We start from the raw sequence: 17,411 nt of genomic DNA, 5'->3' as shown, positions 1-17,411 counted from the left end.
TTTTTTTCCTTTTTGTCTTTTTGTGAGTGTGTATGTGTATGCTTCTTTGTGTGATTTTGCCTGTATAGCTTTGCTTTTGCCATTTGTCCTAGGGTTCTGACTGTCCATCTTTTGTTTTTTGTTTTTTGGGTTTTTTTAGTATAGTTTTTAGCGCTTGTTATCATTGGAGGATTTGCTTTTTGGTTTGGTTGCTCTCTTCTTTCTTTCTCTCTTTCTTTTTTTATTACTTTTTTATTTTTAATAATTTTTTTCTATTTTAATAACTATTTTATTCTTCTGTCTTTCTTTCTTTCTCTCTTTCTGTCTTTCTTTCCTTTCTCTCTTTCTCTCTTTCTTTCTTTCCTTTCTCTCTCTCTCTCTCTCTCTCTCTCTCTCTCTCTCTGGCCGGGTATCAGGCCTTAGCCTCTGAGGTGGGAGAGCCGAGTTCAGGACATTGGTCCACCAGAGACCTCCAGGCTCCACGTAATATCAAACAGTGAAAGCTCTCCCAGAGATCACCATCTCAACGCTAAAACCCAGCTCCACTCAACGACCAGCAAGCTACAGTGCTGGACACCCTATGCCAAACAACTAGCCAGACAGGAACACAACCCCACCCATTAGCAGAGAGGCTGCCTAAAATCACAGTAAGTCCACAGACACCCCAAAACACACGAATGGACATGGTCCTGCCCACCAGAAAGACTAGATCCAGCCTCATCCACCAGAACACAGGCACTAGTCCCCTCCACCAGGAAGCCTACACAACCCACTGAACCAACCCTACCCACTGGGGGCAGACACCAAAAACAACGGGAACTACGAACCTGCAGCCTGTGAAATGGAGACACCAAACGGTAAGTTAAGCAAAGTGAGAAGACAGAGAAACACACAGCAGATGAAGGAGCAAGGTAAAAACCCACAAGACCGAACAAATGAAGAGGAAATAAGCAGTCTACCTGAAAAAGAATTCAGAGTAATGATAGTAAAGATGATCCAAAATCTTGGAAATAGAATGGAGAAAATGCAAGAGACATTTAACAAGGACCTAGAAGAACTAAAGAGCAAACGAACAATGATGAACAACACAATAAATCAAATTTAAAATTCTCTAGAAGAAATCAATAGCAGAATAACTGAGGCAGAAAAAACGAATAAGTGACCTGGAAGATAAAATAGTGGAAATAATTACTGCAGAGCAGAATAAAGAAAAAAGAATGAAAAGAATTGAGGACAATCTCAGCGACTGTGGCGCGCAGGTTCCAGAGCAGGTAGGCTCTGTGGTTTGCGGCACACGGGCTCTAGTTGAGGCGCGCAAGCTCAGTAGCTGTGGCACGCAGGCTTCATTGCCCCGCAGCATGTGGGACCATAGTTCCCTGACCAGGGATGGAACCTGTGTCCCCTGCATTGCAAGGCAGATTCTTTACCACTAGACCACCAGCAAAGTCCCCAGCCTCTCATGTTCTTAGCTGAACCTGCCATATTCTTGTCCTTGTCTTTACATCAAGTTCATCAAGCAACGGGTGTTGAGAACAACCTAGGTGCTAGGCCAGAAGGCAGAGCCAGGCAGGAGCTACAAACCATGAGGAGCCCTGGACCTCAGTGGGAAGGTGCAGCCTGTGGAGGGTGACAAGGCCCACGCTCTTGCCTCTTAGTGGAGCTCTACCACCCATCAGACATGCCACCATCAGTGAGGCACTCCTCTCCAGGGACTTTTGCAAGTTTCTTTATTGTCAAGTAACCTATGGCAGGCAACCTCTAAGATGCACCCCTGGCTGTTGGTAGCCCCTGGGTAGCCCCCTCCCGTGTTGAAAGGTGCTGACTTGTGTAACCAATGGAATATCTCAGAAGTGGGGGAGCAGGACTTCCGAGGATCAGCATAAAGGACATTGTGTGTCTGGGATCACCCACCATGGGGGCCGCCATGTTGTGTGGATATTCAAGCAGCCTGTGGAGAGGCCCAGCTGGTGAGGAGCTGAGGCCTCCAGCCAACAGCCAGCACCAATTGCCAAATACACGAGGAGCTGCCTTGGGAGAAAGTCCTCCAGCCTCAGTCGAGCCTTTGGATGATGCAGCCTTAGCCAACACCTTGCCTGCAACACCATGAGAGACACTGAGCCAGAACCACCTGCTAACCACCCCTGCTTCTGGATTCCTAAACCTCAGAAATTGTGTGAGATAATGTTTATTGTTGGTTTAAGCCATTCAATTTAGGTGTCACTTATAACATGGCGACAGATAATACATAACCCTGCCCTTCTAGGGATGATTTTATGACCCATGAGTGGGTGGCAACCCAAAGTCTGGAAAGCACTGGTGGAAAGCTTTGCATCTGGCCCAGCCCTGCTTCAAGACACAGGCTTTCTAGTTACTTAACAAGTAGAGCAAGAGGAGATGAAGCTCTAGGGGAGGTGGTAAAGAGCACAGACTCTGGCGCCAGATGGAGTTTGAGTTCCAGCTCTGCAACGTATCAGCACGTAACCTTGGGCAGGCCCCACTGTCTATCTGTGCCTCTGTTTCACCACCTATAAAATGGGGGTGATGACGATAGTATTTAGTAGCTGGGTTATTGTGAGGGTCAGAGAGTATATGTAAGGTTCTCACAGCGCTGGTGGGTGCACAGTAGAAGCCGGAAGAGTCAGCTGCTGACACAGGGCAGACGGTGTTCTGGGGCTGGGGATACATCTGGGAACAAAATAATCAGAAATTTACTCTCACTGATCTGGTATTCTTGTGGGCGAGACAGATAAGCAAGATAAATTGGTAATTTATATTCTGTAACTGGAGAGTAGGTTCTATGAAGAAAAGCAAAGCAGAGTCCTGGGATGAGTGGGTGAGGAAGGCTTCCCTGTGAAGGTGATATTTAAGCCACATCTAGAAGGTCATTGAGGGAACCAGACGGATGCCATGGGGAAGAGTGTTCCAGGCAGAGGAAACAGCCTGTGCAAAAGCCCTGGGGTGGAAGAGTCCTGGGGCCTTGGAGGGCCAGCTAGGCGGCCAGCATGGCTGTCGCTGGGCAAATGTGGGAGAAAGAGTGAGGCACACCTTAGGTTCTGGAAATGACGTTGGTTTTTTTTTTTTTTTTTAAGTTTATTTTTTATTTTTAGAGTATAGTGATGTTTAGTAACTCATTATTTATTTATTTATTTATTTATTTATTTATTTATTTATTTATTTTTATTTATTTATTTTGCAGTACGTGGGCCTCTCACTGTTGTGGCCTCTCCCGTTGCGGAGCACAGGCTCCGGACGCGCAGGCTCAGCGGCCATGGCTCACGGGCCTAGCCGCTCCAGGGCATGTGGGATCTTCCCAGACTGGGGCACGAACCCAGGTCCCCTGCATCGGCAGGCGGACTCTCAACCACTGCGCCACCAGGGAAGCCCATGACGTTGGTTTTTATTGTGAGTGACAGGAGACCTTGAGAAGTTCTGAGCAGAGTGGTGACATGCTCTGACTCTCACACCTGAACAGGACAAGTCTGACTGTTGTGCTAAGAACAGGTTGGGGCCGAGAGGCCAGAGGCCAGGAAACCAGTGCTGGGGCTCCTCTTGCTGTCGAGAGAGGGCGGGGCTGGGACAGGGTCAGCACAGAGATGGTAGGGAGTGGTCAGATGCCAGATGCCTTCTGCAGGAGAGACTGCAGGAGTACAGGCCGGTTGGGCGAGAGAGGGATAATTCCACGTTCGGGTCTGGACTTGCCATCACCTGAGAGCAACTTCTGGGGGAGACGTGGGAGTTGCTGATCCGTGAAGTTTGAGAGGCTTTAAGACCCTAACCATAGCCCTTACCCACCTAACCATAACCCTAACTCTAAACCCACGTAATCCTAACCCTAACCGTAAACCTAACCTTAACCCACCTAACTCTAACCATAACCATAACCCACCTAACCCACATAACCCTAACCCTAACCCACCTAACCCACATAACCCTAACCCTAACCCTAAGCCTAAGCCCAACCCACACAAGTGAGATAGGGAGGAGGCATCTGGACACATGGATGGGACTCAGGCCAGAGAGGCACCGGAGGGGGGACCTCTGTAGTTGCCAGTGCTTATGGAGGTATTTAAGGCCCCGAGGCAGGTGAGGTTCCCTGGTTCCCTGCCTCTCACCGAGAGCTCTCTTCACATCCCTGTTTGTCCAGGTGAGTGAGCTGGCCCTGCACAAATCTCCAAGCCCTGCCTGTATTCCCGGGACAAGGAACTGGGTGGCGTGAGCAGGTCTATGTGTGGTTCACTGGTGGACAGCCACATGTGGGCACTGAATTTCTGGTGCCCACTGAAGCCACCCCGTCCCTGCCTCCCAATCACTGTGGTCTCCCCACGTGACACTCCAGGGCATGCTTTCGACATCTTTCCCAATAGATGTGGAGATCTGAGTCTGGTGAGGGGTAGAGTGTGGTTGTGCAGGGTGAGAACGACCTGCCCTTTCTAGAAAAGAGGCGTACGGTGTGGACTTACTTCTTGATTTTGCACATTCTATTCAACTCAGCCTCTCACCCAGAGAACCTGGCTGGGTCACTGCCTGGCCTGCCTTCTCATGATCAAAACAACACCCACATCCAGATAGGAGAGCGCCAAGAACTGGAGGAACACCCCCAGGCCTCTGTCCCTCCTGGGATAGCTCTCCCTGAAGATAGCAGTGAAGCCCAGCCCATCGCCGTGGGCAGCGCATCTCCGGTGGGGACCATCCTTTCCCCCCACCACCTAGGCCAACCTCACCATGCACAAAGGTGGAGTTCCAGGCTCCCCAGTGCTTGCCCGGAGAGGGGGCACTGGGTTTCATCCACATGCAGAGGAGGCGAGGGAGGGCAGAGAAACCTACCCTATTGCACAGGGCGCCCTGCCTCACTGTGTTAGCTGAGCACGCGGAACAAAACAGGTCAAAGCGCAGCCCAGCTCCAAGACGCTGACACACGAACGGAACTTGGCAAACTGAGAGGCAGATCCAAGGTTCAAACCTAGAGCTCTCCCAGGAAATCTGGCTGAGAAACCTCACACAAGGCAAGAAAACAAGAATCACCCTTAGTTTTCAAACAAGGACAAAGAGGCACAGAGAGGGAAATTGCCTGGCCGTGGTTACACAGCTGTTGAATAGGGAAGCCAGGGTCTGAGTTCATAGCCACCACCCTCCAGCCTCCTTAAAATGAATTCACACAGTGACCGGGAGGAAACGGCGGGGCACACCGTACTCAGCGCCATCCCGGTGGGAGTTCACTGCTCTGGCCTGGTACTCAAACCACTTGTGTGGCTGGTGACAATACAAACACCTGGGACCCCTTTTGACCCATGAGCTCCATGGGCAGGGGTGGGGCACCAGCATTGGAAAATCACGGCTCTTAAGTCGGCCCAGGTGGGCCCCAAGCTCCGATCCCCTCCTGGCTGTTCAGGAGGCCACCTGTTTTTGCTCAACCAGTTCTAGATTGAGCAGGGGAGGCGTTGCCCTGTACCTGCCCTCCCTGCCCAGGGAGCGGGGCTCCCAGCACATCCCAGTCCTCGGTTCCTGCAGGTGTGAAGCAAGCCTAGCACTGCCATCTTTGTGGCTTCTCCGTTCTCTTGTTGGGGGCAGGCGGCCAAACTGGGATTTCTTCCTTTGGCAAACAGAATGGATTCTCACACCCAGCACAAGAGTGGCCCCAATAGAGGGCCAACGGCGGGGAAAGTGTGGACCCCTCCCCTAAATCCCGTGATCGGTGCCCAAAGCTTTGAGGCAGGACCCAAGCATCTGATCCAAAGTTCCCTGGGCATTGCCTCTACACACCAGAAACTGAGCCCTTGTCTATGGCCAGGCCCCATCGGGAGACAAACCACAAAGAAGTCTGAACAGGGAAAGTTTAAAACAGGCACATCTACTTTATTGTGCTTCGCAGATAATCACGTTTTACAAACTGAAGGTTTCTGGTGACCCTGCATCCAGCAAGCCTACCGGTGCCATTTTTCCAATAGCATTTGCTCACTTTGTGTCTCTGTGTCACATCTTGGCATTTCTGGCAGTACTTCAAACTTTTCTTTCTATTTGTTAACGGTGATCTGTGATCAGTGACCTGTGATGTTACCATGGTCATCGTTTTGGCATTTTTTGGCAATAAAGCTTTTTTTAATCAAGGTGTATACACTGTCTTTTAAGACAATACTATTTCATACTTAAAAGAGTACAGAATCGTGTAAACCTAACTTTTTTATGCACTGGGAAGCCAAAAAACCCGTGTGATTCTCTTTATTGTGATAACCGCTTTATTGGGGTGGTCTGGAACAAAACCTGCAATACATCCCAGATACACCTGAATAAAGAATTATTAACTCGACTAGGGCAGTAACGTCTAAAGAGAGCTGTCAAGAATACCTGCGGGGACTTCCCTGGTGGCACAGTCGTTAAGAATCCACCTGCCAACGCAGGGGACATGGGTTTGAGCCCTGGTCCGGGAAGATCCCACGTCACAGAGCAACTAAGCCCGTGCGCCACAACTACTGAGCCTGCACTCTAGAGCCCGCGAGCCACCACCACTGAAGCCCGCGTGCCACAACTACTGAAGCCCGCGCACCTAGAACGCGTGCTCTGCAACAAGAGAAGCCACCGCAGTGAGAAGCCTGTGCACTGCAATGAAGAGTAGCCCCCGCTCGCCGCAACTAGAGAAAGCCCGTGCGCAGCAATGAAGACCCAACACAGCCAAAGATAAATAAGTAATTTGAAAAAAAAAACAAAACCAGAATACCTGTGGGTCAAGGAGTGTGCCCAAGGTAAGAAAACACGTGAAGGGTGTCCCCTCCCCGAGGCTGGGGTTCAGGTTTCCTTGGGGAAGGCTTGGGTGAGGCCCCCGGATGGTGTGGCCAAGTTCTCTGGGTTGCCTGGGCCAAGTCTGTAAAAGAACCAGAAACAGAAGATGCCCCTACTCATGCAGCATCCCTTAGCGCCCTCTACAGACAAATGTAACGAGGTGCACGTGCAAAGGAGAAAAGTCTGAAGGCACAGCTCACTACCGCAGAGCAGGTGATGCAGGGTGCACCTGGAGCTGAAAGGCAGTCAACTGATAACTGGCACAGCTTACGTGTCCACTTCTACTTTATTTAGCAAGAGTAAGCACAGGACTGACCACGGGGGCTGGAAGACATCCCGCTCAGTGTTGGACTCCTGCTGTCTGGGCAGCGGGCGGCTCAGACCCCAGAGAAGAAACGGCGTCATCTGCAAGCCAGCAAGGTCATCCTCCCACCCTGGGGACACTGCACAGAGAAAGCTGGTCACTTCTGCTGGTGAGAAGGCAGTTGGTGTAAGCCCCCGGAATTACACTCAGGACAAGTGCCGAGCTGTTTGCATTTTTCAGGTGAGGACGCGGAGGCTCCTGGAGTGTGGAGCGGAGATTATGCTGCCCCAGCGGACCTGACTCCAGCTCTCCTCCCTCCCCCGCTGGGGGCTCTCCCCGCGTCGGCCCTTTAGAAGATTCCGGGAAGCAGGCGGTAAGGCACGGCAGCCGTGTAGCGCTCCCAGTCCCGGCCGTACTTGTTAGCACAGCGGTGCTCGTCCCGCAGGCAGCGGTGGGTCAGCAGGATGGCCATGTAGATGATGTAGAAGTAGGGGAGGAGGTGGCCGCCACCACAGGCCAGGCAGTACGCCAGGCTGCCCATCAGGTCGCCGGTGTAGTTGAAGTGGCGGGCCACGCCCCAGAAGCCGGACACCAGCAGCTTGCTGCGGTGCTTCTGCTCATCGGCCGACGTGAAGGAACACTCGATGACCTTGGGCTTCCTGCCCCAGATCAGGCAGCGCCCGTCCGTGCGGCGGAAAAGGTCCTTCTGATGGTTGGCCATCCGGAAGATGTAGTAGCCCAACAGGCCCAGCAGCAGGACGCCCAGGGAGTAGCGGGTGGGCAGCTGCACGGGGTGGTACACCAGGTACAGACCCTGCAGGGCGAGCGGGAGAGGTCAGCGGGCTGAGCGGGACCACGGGTCGGGAGCACGGCCTGGCTTCAAACCCCTGCTGTGCGCCTGACCGGCTGCCACTGACCAGCTGCCCCTGTGCCCTGCCTTGGTTTCCTCTCCTGTAAATAGAAGCGCCTGCCTCGGAGGGTTGCTGTGGGATCAGACAAATAAATATGAAAATTTGCATATCCACCTACCTACCCACCTAGCTACCTTCCTATCTATCTACACATACATACATACACACACATGTATACCATATATCATATATTATATAACAATATTAAAAGTATTATTTGAATATAACATTGTGATGGTTAATTTAATGTGTCACAATGGCTAGGCCACGGGACCCAGACACTTGGTCAAACGTTAGCTGTTACGAAGGTATTTTTTAGATGGGATTAATGTTTCCAATTAGACTGAATGAAGCAGACCACCCTCCGCAATGTAGGTGCGCCTCATCTAATCAGTGGAAGGCCCTAAGAATAAAAGAATCCCTGGAATTCCACCAGCGGAAGGCCTTCAGACCAAGCTGCAATACCAACTCTTCCCTGGACCTCCAGCCTGCTGGCTGCCCTGAAGATTTTGGACTTGAATGGACAACAGTCACATAATCAAATACACACACATACGTGTGTGTGTGTGTGTGTGATCTATTGCTACTGTTTTGCATGCTTGGAAAATGGTGTTCACAAAATCAGGGAACCAGTGAGCCTGCAACCAGCCAAGCAGAGAAATGAGTCCAGAGGGTCCGTCCAGAGGATCCGGCGTGGGGACCAGAGTCCAGAACTTCTGGCCCCCAGCCCAGGGCTCTCTCCCCTCTGCCCTGCTCACTCTGCTGTGATTTTCCTGCTTTCCCAGCGCTCTTGCTTCAGGATGCTGCACAGGGTAGTCAGCCAGGCAACACAGGCCCCGTTATCATCGCCCGCAGGACTGGCCGTAACCACTCACCACCTGCCTGTGCACATCCTGGCCAGCCTACAAGGCTTGCCAGCACTGGTCCTCTCCACCCCTGCACAACCTGTTTAAGGCAGGCTACTGCGAATCCCTCAAGTGCCCTAGAACCTGCTCTTTCCCCCACTGCCACACCTCTTCATACCTGCTTACAAAACGAGCAGGTGGGCATCTGGCCAGGCCTTCGAAGCAGCCACCCTACACAGGAGCCCGCATGCCATGCAGAGGAAAGCAGGGCTGTTCTCTGTGAGCTGGGAGGGGTGCGGGGGGCTTGATGATGAGGCCTCTCCCCTATTCCCCAACAGCCTCAGAACACAGCGGGTGCAGAAACGAAGATGCCCAGCCCTAACAGAGGTGATGTCCGCCCTGCTTTTTCAGAGACGCTCAGGGACAAGCTCAAGGCCCCCTCCCCTGGCTGGCAGCCCTACAGAGGTGCAGACCCAGGTCCCTCAGGCTCCCCAGTCGAGGTTTCTACCCTCGACTCTGCAGCCTGTGCTGAGGCTCTCCTGGGGACCCGGCCTGATTCATTACTCGTGGGAACTCTTCCCGGAGCCTGTGCCCCCCAACCCCCAGCATCCTCTTCTCACCTGGAACATTCCCCTCTTGTAGGCCTCCCACCCGGTGCTGGCCTCTGATCCTCCAGCCTCCAATCGGGCGAGGCTTCCTGCCACCCCCATGTCCTGTGTCCCAGCCACGCTGAACTGTCTTGTGCCTTAAGTGTCCCCCTCTGCCCTCCCCCCAACCCTGATATAGTCCCCGCTCCACCTTTCTGGAATGTTCTTACCCTGAGACTCATCATTCTGCTCTCAGCCTGGCTGTGGTTGCTCCGAGATGCTCTTGCTGACCCCCACCTGCTGGCTGGGGGCTCCTCCTTGGCCCTCTCTCAGGGCTCAGCACCCCACTTCCTGTCAAGCTCCCCCTCCCCGCACTGGACTGCCTGTGTCAGGGACTTTGCCTCCCCAGCTGTGAGCTCTGAGAGCGCAGGGCCCCTGCATCTCCTCCACTCTTGCGTGTAGATACTCAAAGCTTAAATGCAAATGACGGAAGGAAAGAAGGCCTCTCATCCTTTCAGCATTAAGATCTGAACACACATGAATACAAATACCCACCTCCATCCACCCAGATCGCCCAAATCATTTCTTTTGACCCAAAGTTTACTCCACATCATCTTCTTCTCTCAGTCTATGGGCTGAGTCGTGTCCCCCAGATTCACATGTTGGAGTCCTGACCCCCAGCATCCCAGAATGTGACTGTATTTGGACCTGCGCATCTTTCTTTCAAGAGGTGATGAAGGTAAAATGAGGCCACTAGGGTGGGTCCTAATCCCGTAGGACTGGGGTCCTTATAAGAAGAGGAGGTCAGGACACAGACACACACAGAGGGACGACCCCGTGAGGACACAGGGAGGAGACGGCCGTCTACACGCCGAGGAGAGAGGCCTCAGGGAAATCAACCCTACCGACACCTTGATCTTGAACTCCAGCCTCCAGACGGGGAGACAATGAACCCTGTTGTTTAAGCCGCCTGGTCCGTGGTATTTGTTACAGTGGCCTGTGCTGACTCATACACTAAGCCTTCTCTTCTTCCTAAAACAGGGGAGCAGCCTCCCTTCTCCAGGATCTGGCGCCACCCCACACCCCCAAAAAAACAGACACTTGGGTGAGGACAAGCCTCGGCACGTGCTCAGCTGCGTCAGCTCCGAGGGCAGCGCTGGGGGTGCCCGGGGGCCTTACAGCTCAGTGTGCTGCTGCGCTGTGCACGTGTGATGGGGGGCTCCCTGCCCCCAATCCTCACCTGCAACGTGTAGAGGTACGGCAGCCAGACGCAGTCCCCCCAGCCCAGGTACCACCCAAAATGGTCGTGGCAGATGTCAATGGTTTTCAGGTACCAGGTTTCGTTCCAGAAGAAGTCCAGCACATAGATGGCCTGCAACACAGGAGTGGCCGTGTACTGACCAGAGACACGTGGGAAGGGGGCCGACCCCCCTGTAAAGGCAGCAGATTATGGTCTTTTGAAAACTATCTGGCTTTCAGGCTTCCCCAGCGCCCACCGGGTGTCAGAGCTCCCACCCCCCTGGGCCACAGAGGGGCTACCTGCAGGACGTTGACCAAGACCATGGAGTTGGTCACGTGGCCGTAGAGCTCCCGCTGCTTGGCTGCAAAGGACAGGTTGATGAGGGTCCAGGCGATGATCCCGGGGCGTCCATTGAAGAAGAGCTTGAAGTCAAACCACTTCCCAATTCGGGGGTTAAACTCAATGCCCATCATGTAGTTGTAAAAGAAACTGCCTGTGAATTTGCTTTAAAATACAAAGAACAGATGCGTGTCGTTAACGAGCGCATCTCACAGGTGGCCTACTTGGCTGGCACGGACACAGGTGCTCAGCCCAGCCTGGGTACTGCAGGCCCAAGAGAGATGACCTGGGGGGAGACCTGCCGTGAACTGCAGGGATGCAGCAAGCAGAGGTCGCGTCAGCCTCCCTCTCTCCTCGCAGACCCAGTACTTCACTCCACGTTCATCTCTGGCCCTTGAGCTGCTCGCTCTGTTCCAGGGAAGGTGGGGAGATTGTATCTGTGCTTAAGCCTCCCTTGGGCCAGCACCCAGGGTCCTCCTCCCCACTCCAGGCTCCCTGGAGGCACAGCACAGGTGAGCTGTCCAACTGGCTCGACTGGACAGAGATTTTATTCTGAAAGACTCACAGGGCATTCGGGTCTCCCGTGGGCAAGTGGAGTTATAAGTGATGCCAAGGTAGATGTGAAAAAAAGCATGCTGCTTAGAGCCGGGTGCCTGGCTCCAGGGCCCACACCCATCCCTTGCTGGGCAAGTTTAATGTTTCATTACCCTGGTTACCTGACCCATAGCCCTCTCCAGGAGTGATCAGACAATCAGCCACGATAACCCATGTGGAGACCTTCATTAAGTATAACTTGCTGTACATACACAGGGATTTCTGTGCTAGTCAGAGAAGCATATTTTTGTGTCCATTTCCCTCAGTTAGGATAAGTAGAAAGAAGCCAAATATACAAAGTCTACAATAGGGGATGTGATTATAAAGCAGAGAAAATGATTTCCATGAGTCATAGAAGACCAACCTCATTATCTGATTAAAAAAATCACACAAGCTCAAAGTACCACCAACCAAACACATTTCCTAAGAGTTTAGGTGTAACAGTTAAAGGAAACATACTTTATTTTCATTTGGACCCCCAAACTAAAATGTAAGCACCCCGAGAATAAGAATCTTGTTTACACCTAAAGCCCCTCTGCCTACACCTGTCTACAGGAGGAACCCAACAAACATCTCTTGATGAATGGACAGATGGAAGGAGGTGGGGAGGGAGGGATGGGGGATAAGTGGATGGATGGATGAATGGGCTGGATGAATGGGTGCATTGGGTGAATGGATGGATACAGGGAGACAGGAAGGGAGGGAGGAAGGGAGGAAGGGATGGGGGATGGATAGATGGGTAGGTGGTTGGATGGGGAGATGAATGGATGGATGGATGGATGGGTGGATGGGTGCACGGGTAGGTGGATGGATGGATGAGTTGGATGGGTGGATGGATGGACAGATGGGTGGATGGGTGGGTGGATGGATGGATGAGTTGGATGGGTGGATGGATGGATGGATGGGTGGATGGATGGATGGATGGATGGATGGGTGGATGGATGGATGGATGAGTTGGATGGGTGGATGGATGGATGGATGGGTGGATGGATGGATGGATGGATGGACAGATGGGTGGATGGGTGGGTGGATGAAAGGACGAAGAACTGGATATATGGATAGATGAAGGAGAGATGGATGCATGGTTAATAACTATCCAAACCAGGGCTCCATGAGAATGGACACCAATCAGTAGGGCTCTCCCTGGGAAGTTGTTACATTAAAGCCACCGAGAAAACAGGACCCCTCACTAAGACTGTTTCAGGCCACACTGACGTTCCAGAAAAAGAGGTGATGGACTGCCTTTGCCCCCCGACCAGGAGCTGCCTTTTCCACCCCCCTGCTCCCTGACAGCCCTACACAACACAGCTCGGCCACCAAAGATGGACTCGGCCGTGTTCAACTGCATCCTCCCTAAGGTGGGAGAAGCCACCCAGACATTTGGAGAGGATGCTTCCCAGAGCCCACCAGGTTCCCTGAAGCTCCTCCTTCAAGGATTCTCAATCCTCAGGGCTCTGCAACCTCCCAGCCCAAGGTAACAGAAAAAGGCACCTACTCTCCATCTTGGGCTCGACCGGCCGCTGAGGACGTACCAGTCTCGGGCATCGGTGGGGAAGAAGTAGCCCTTGATCATGGCGAAGGTGGAGACAGCATAGCCCAGAATGTTGGCACACCAGAGCAGCGGGATCCAGTTGTCAAAGATGACGGTGGGAGAGAAGCAGGCGAGGAGGTAGGAATTAACAAACCAGAGGAGATGCGTGATGAGCCAGGCTTGCAGGCCGTTGATCTCATACTTGTGGACGATTCCTGCAGAGGGTAGAGGGGGGAGTGGAGGCGTTTTCCCAGCTGTAACAGCTCCTGGCTCTGGCCCTACCGCCTTTCTGGGCGTCAGCTGCCGGGGTCCCCAGACCCCAGGCTTGACAGCCGGTCAGCTGCTGTTGCAATTTGGGCCCCTAGGGTCAAAATGCCAGCGGCACACCTCACGCAGTGAGCCGGGGACTAACCGCTCCTGCTTGCTGAGTTCCTGGAAGGGTGAGAGAGTGTAGAATGTCAGGAAGCAGACAGAGGCTGAGTCACCAGCCTGCAGTTTGCCGGAGGCTGGGGCTGAGCCACAGCAGAAGCTGACGAGCGTCCCCTAGGGTACCTGGCGGGGGGCCCAGCAGCCTCCCTGAGGGACCAGGTGCTCTCTGTGTGCTCGGGTGGGGTCTCAGTGACTGTGGGGAATGAATGGGCCAGGCAGCCCCACCATTAAGGGCCCCTTAACAAAAGCTCCGCCCCACCAGGTGCTCCCGGGGGGACTCGAAGCGTTGCCGCCAGGAAGATGCTCCGTGATTCCAGCTACACAGCCAGTGTGGGGCAGGGCGCATTCCGTTCCCTGATTGAGAAGGTGACTTCCCACCTTGAATCTGGGGCGGTCCCGGGGTGTGGAAATTCCCAAGCAAAGTTTTTACTTTGCCGGGGGCAGCCTTTGGGATGGAAGCTGCACGGGGGCGGGGGTGGGGGGAGGCCCCGTGAGATGAAGGGAGGGCAGAGCTGGCACAGGTGGCGGGGAGCAGGGGCGGAGCCCAGCTTACCTGCGGGAGTCATGGCGCCCTCCTGAACGCCCCCCACGTAGCCCGGCAGAAACTTGTGGCAGATGTCAGGAAGCAGCATGTACAGAAGCACCTGAGACACAGAAGTTTTCAGCTAAATTCCCTGTGAGCTGGAGGGCCTTGCTGTGCTTCGACACAGCCTTCCTTTATTAACCGAGATGATATATGGGAAGGCACCGAAGGAATGGGAGAAAGCCTACTCATAGCCAGTTATTTCTTCCAGAAGAGTTTACAGCTCCGGGAGCTCTGGTTGCAGGCTGACTGCGGGCTTTGAAGAGGGCCCTGAACAGGAAACTCATCATTACTCAGAGCACCCAAGCCGTCTCCCCACGGGACACTCTCCTCGGGAGAACCCACTAGTTCGCATTCTGTACGACTCACCCTTTCAAAGTGTTCACCGAAGTGTTCAGTGCACCCCCAAGCTCGTGCAACCCTCCCCGATGTCTACTTATAGAACAGTTTCAGCCCCCCAAAAGGGAACCCCACACCCACAAGCAGTCACTCCCCTCGGCCCCTGCCCACCGGCCCCTGACAACCACTAACCCACTTTCTGTCTCTATGGATTTGCCTATCTTGGACTTTTCATATAAACAGAATCAGACAGGATTTGTCCCTTTGTAGCTAATTTCTTTCACTGAGCATCCTGTTCTGAAGGTCCATCCACGCTGCAGCCTGTGTCAGACCTTCATTCCTTTCTATGGCACAACGCCATCCCGCCATGTGGATGGACCACACTGTGTGTATCCATATCTGTCGATGGACATGTGGGCTGTTTCTGCCTTTAGACTACTGTGACTCTCGCTGCTCTGGATCACTTTTTACCCAAAGGGACCAAGAGACCTGAAATGAGAGGGAATCTGAAGCCCAAAAGCTGGGAATGTGGGGAGAAACAGCTAGTAGTAGTCAAAGCCTTCCTTCAGGTCAGGAAACCCCGGGACGGGAAGGGGGGGCATCTCACAGCACCGTTTCCCTGGAAACCTCCTGGGTTCAGATAATAAACACCACCTGCTCACCCAGTTCATGGTCCAGACAGCCTTCTGATGAACTCCTTCTGGTTGGGAGGCCAGTGGGATCACAGCAGAGCCAAGGCTGTCCTTGGACAGGTCTGTGCAACCACCTGCTGGGGACACAGCCTTGGCTTTGCTGAGACCGAGAGCGGCCCTTTGGGGCAGGGTGCTCCTTCCCACAGGCAGCCCTAGGATAAGCTTCCCATGGTGCATATGGGGCTTCCCTGGTGGGCCACACCCTCACGCTCTCCCACCGGGGTCTTGCTTCCTGCTCAGCAGGTCCCTGCAGGGCTGGGCACAGCCCTGAACCTCGAGGAGGCTCAGCCAAAAGCGAGTCGGACACTGAAATGCCACCAGGTGCCCTTGATCTGAAGACAAAGCTAAGTCTGTCAGGCTGCAGGTGATTCCCTGCTGGGTCCCGGGAATGAGAATGCCAGTGTGAGCCGGGACTCCACCCCCGACAAGGGGCCAGGACTATTCCGGCAGGAGGGGATGCTCTGCAGAGGCAGAGCCCTGAGCATGGTGGCCGGTGGCCGGGAGGGCTGACCTGGAACGTGACCCATGCCACGTAGATCTGGGCCGCTTTCGTTGTCACAGGTGGCGTCTTGGCCCAGATGTCCGAGAGTCGAGCCCGCCCGGTGGCGATGTCCGCCAAGGGGGCCGTCAGGGAGCAGCTGTACTGGTCGCAGGCCATGATGAAATAGTACACGATGAAGGGTGCAAACAGCAGCAGAAAGATGACGCTTGCCAAGGAAAACCAGTCCACCTCCCTGCGGGGCAGACGTACGGTAGGAGGTCACGTGGCACCCTCCTGACCCTGTGACCTGACGCACGGGATGCTCTGTTCCACGCGCAAACCCGCCAGCACTTCCAAAGAGAAGGCTGTCGGCTCGCCGTGCAAAGGCCCCCACTGCCTGGGGAAGGCACCCCACTTGCATGCTCCACTGTAAGCAGTCTGAAGGCCGACAGACCCGTGGGTACCCCCAGAGAGCCCAGGGCCCAGGACCCGAAAGGCAGAAGGCCTTTCACAACCCAGGTGGCCAGAGGCTTCCCGTTCTGGGCCATGGGGGACATTCACCAAGTCCCCAGCACTCTATGGCTCGAGAACCATGACCCCCATGTGCTACACAGTGAGGGCGGTACAAGGGCACCAGCTGTCCTTGGAATCAGTTTTTAGTTTCTTCTTCTTGTAATGCCTCACTCTCTAAAAGGGGAAACTGCTACTAATGATAGTCTTGCTGATAAAAAGAATTTTTTTAAGAGGTTCACAAAATCCCAAAGGCTGGCAACCTCTCACTGAGATCCCGCTTTACTCTCTAGCTGGGAAGATGGGTGAGAGCCTTACCAGGCACGGCCCCACTGCCCTTGGGTCGCAGCCTTGCTGAAGGTGACGCTGCCAGGACTCTTGGTTTTGGGATCGTTGGACTGCGATTTTGCAGCCATTGGGCCCTGAGGGAAGGAGACACCCCGTTCAGATCGTCCCGTGACAAACGGACAGTGCACCTCCCTGCCACTGTTCACAGGCCCCACAGGGCTGGCCTCCTTCATTCACCTACTCTTTATCTTGTCCTGGATGGGAGATTCCAGGCAGGGAAGGGATCAGTGCATCTTAGACTCACTCCTGGAACCCGCAAGAACCTCCCACATGGCCCGACTTCTGCTCTTGCTTCTCTCAATTCATTTTCCAACGACAGCGGAACATCCTTCTTACTACGTGAACCCGGGTGCCTGTGGCTCAGAGCCCTCCCACGATGTGCTCCTGCCTCCCCTCCCCACCGCTCTCCCTTCATACCCTCTGCTCCAGGCACAAGGTCTCTACTGATCCTTTTCTTTTATTTATTTTTTATAAGCAGGTTCTTATTAGTTATCTACTTTATACATATTAGTGTATACATGTCAATCCCAATATCCCAGTTCATCACACCACCACCACTACCCCCACCTCCCCTGCCACTTTCCCCCCTTGGTGTCCGTATGTTTGTTCTCTACATCTGTGTCTCTATTTCTGCCTTGCAAACCGGTTCATCTGTACCATTTTTCTAGATTTCCCTACCAATCCTTAAATGTGGTTTATCTTGTTCATGACACCTGCTACTTCTCAGCTTAGAACACGCTTTACAGGTCTCCTCATTCAGGTCTCTATATAAAATGTCCCCTCCTCAGTATATGACTTTTTATTTTTCCTGGAGTTAATGGTTGCCTCACTTTTTCCATTTTCTAAGGTTTCTACGCATCTATCACTAATTTTTTTTTTCTGAATGCTCTAACAGACCTATCATACATATTAATAATTTTTCTAC

General features: G+C 53.3%; 2 protein-coding genes across 8 annotated transcripts in view; both read right to left on the bottom strand.

The window, feature by feature from the left end:
• Positions 1-1,905, bottom strand: part of LOC307056642 (uncharacterized protein) — a gene marked incomplete at both ends in the record, with an annotated part of 33,214 nt that extends 31,309 nt beyond the window's left edge. The window contains one exon of the mRNA XM_079709461.1: positions 1,891-1,905. Within this exon, the coding sequence (XP_079565587.1) occupies positions 1,891-1,905 (15 nt within the window). The remainder of the gene's footprint in view (positions 1-1,890) is intronic.
• A 3,902-nt stretch (positions 1,906-5,807) lies between these two features.
• DHCR7 (7-dehydrocholesterol reductase) lies at positions 5,808-16,560 on the bottom strand (the record flags this gene model as incomplete). 7 transcript variants are annotated; one of them, XM_079707588.1, is made up of 8 exons in its annotated part: positions 5,808-7,871; positions 7,975-8,040; positions 10,641-10,772; positions 10,940-11,144; positions 13,106-13,319; positions 14,087-14,177; positions 15,659-15,881; positions 16,457-16,554. In XM_079707588.1, 8 exons carry the CDS (start codon positions 16,552-16,554, stop codon positions 7,407-7,409), a joined length of 1,494 nt encoding a protein of 497 aa, XP_079563714.1. In that variant the 3' UTR covers positions 5,808-7,406. The 7 variants fall into 7 exon arrangements, with proteins under 7 accessions (XP_079563714.1, XP_079563717.1, XP_079563716.1 ...); XM_079707591.1 differs by lacking the exon at positions 7,975-8,040 and having other exon boundaries at positions 16,457-16,560; XM_079707590.1 differs by lacking the exon at positions 7,975-8,040 and having other exon boundaries at positions 14,087-14,198; positions 15,647-15,881.
• Between the last annotated feature and the right edge of the window lie 851 nt (positions 16,561-17,411).

Source organism: Hyperoodon ampullatus, assembly GCF_949752795.1.
Source record: "Hyperoodon ampullatus genome assembly, chromosome: 7".
Classification (NCBI taxonomy): domain Eukaryota; kingdom Metazoa; phylum Chordata; class Mammalia; order Artiodactyla; family Ziphiidae; genus Hyperoodon; species Hyperoodon ampullatus.
This window is presented reverse-complemented; position numbering and strand designations above follow the sequence as displayed.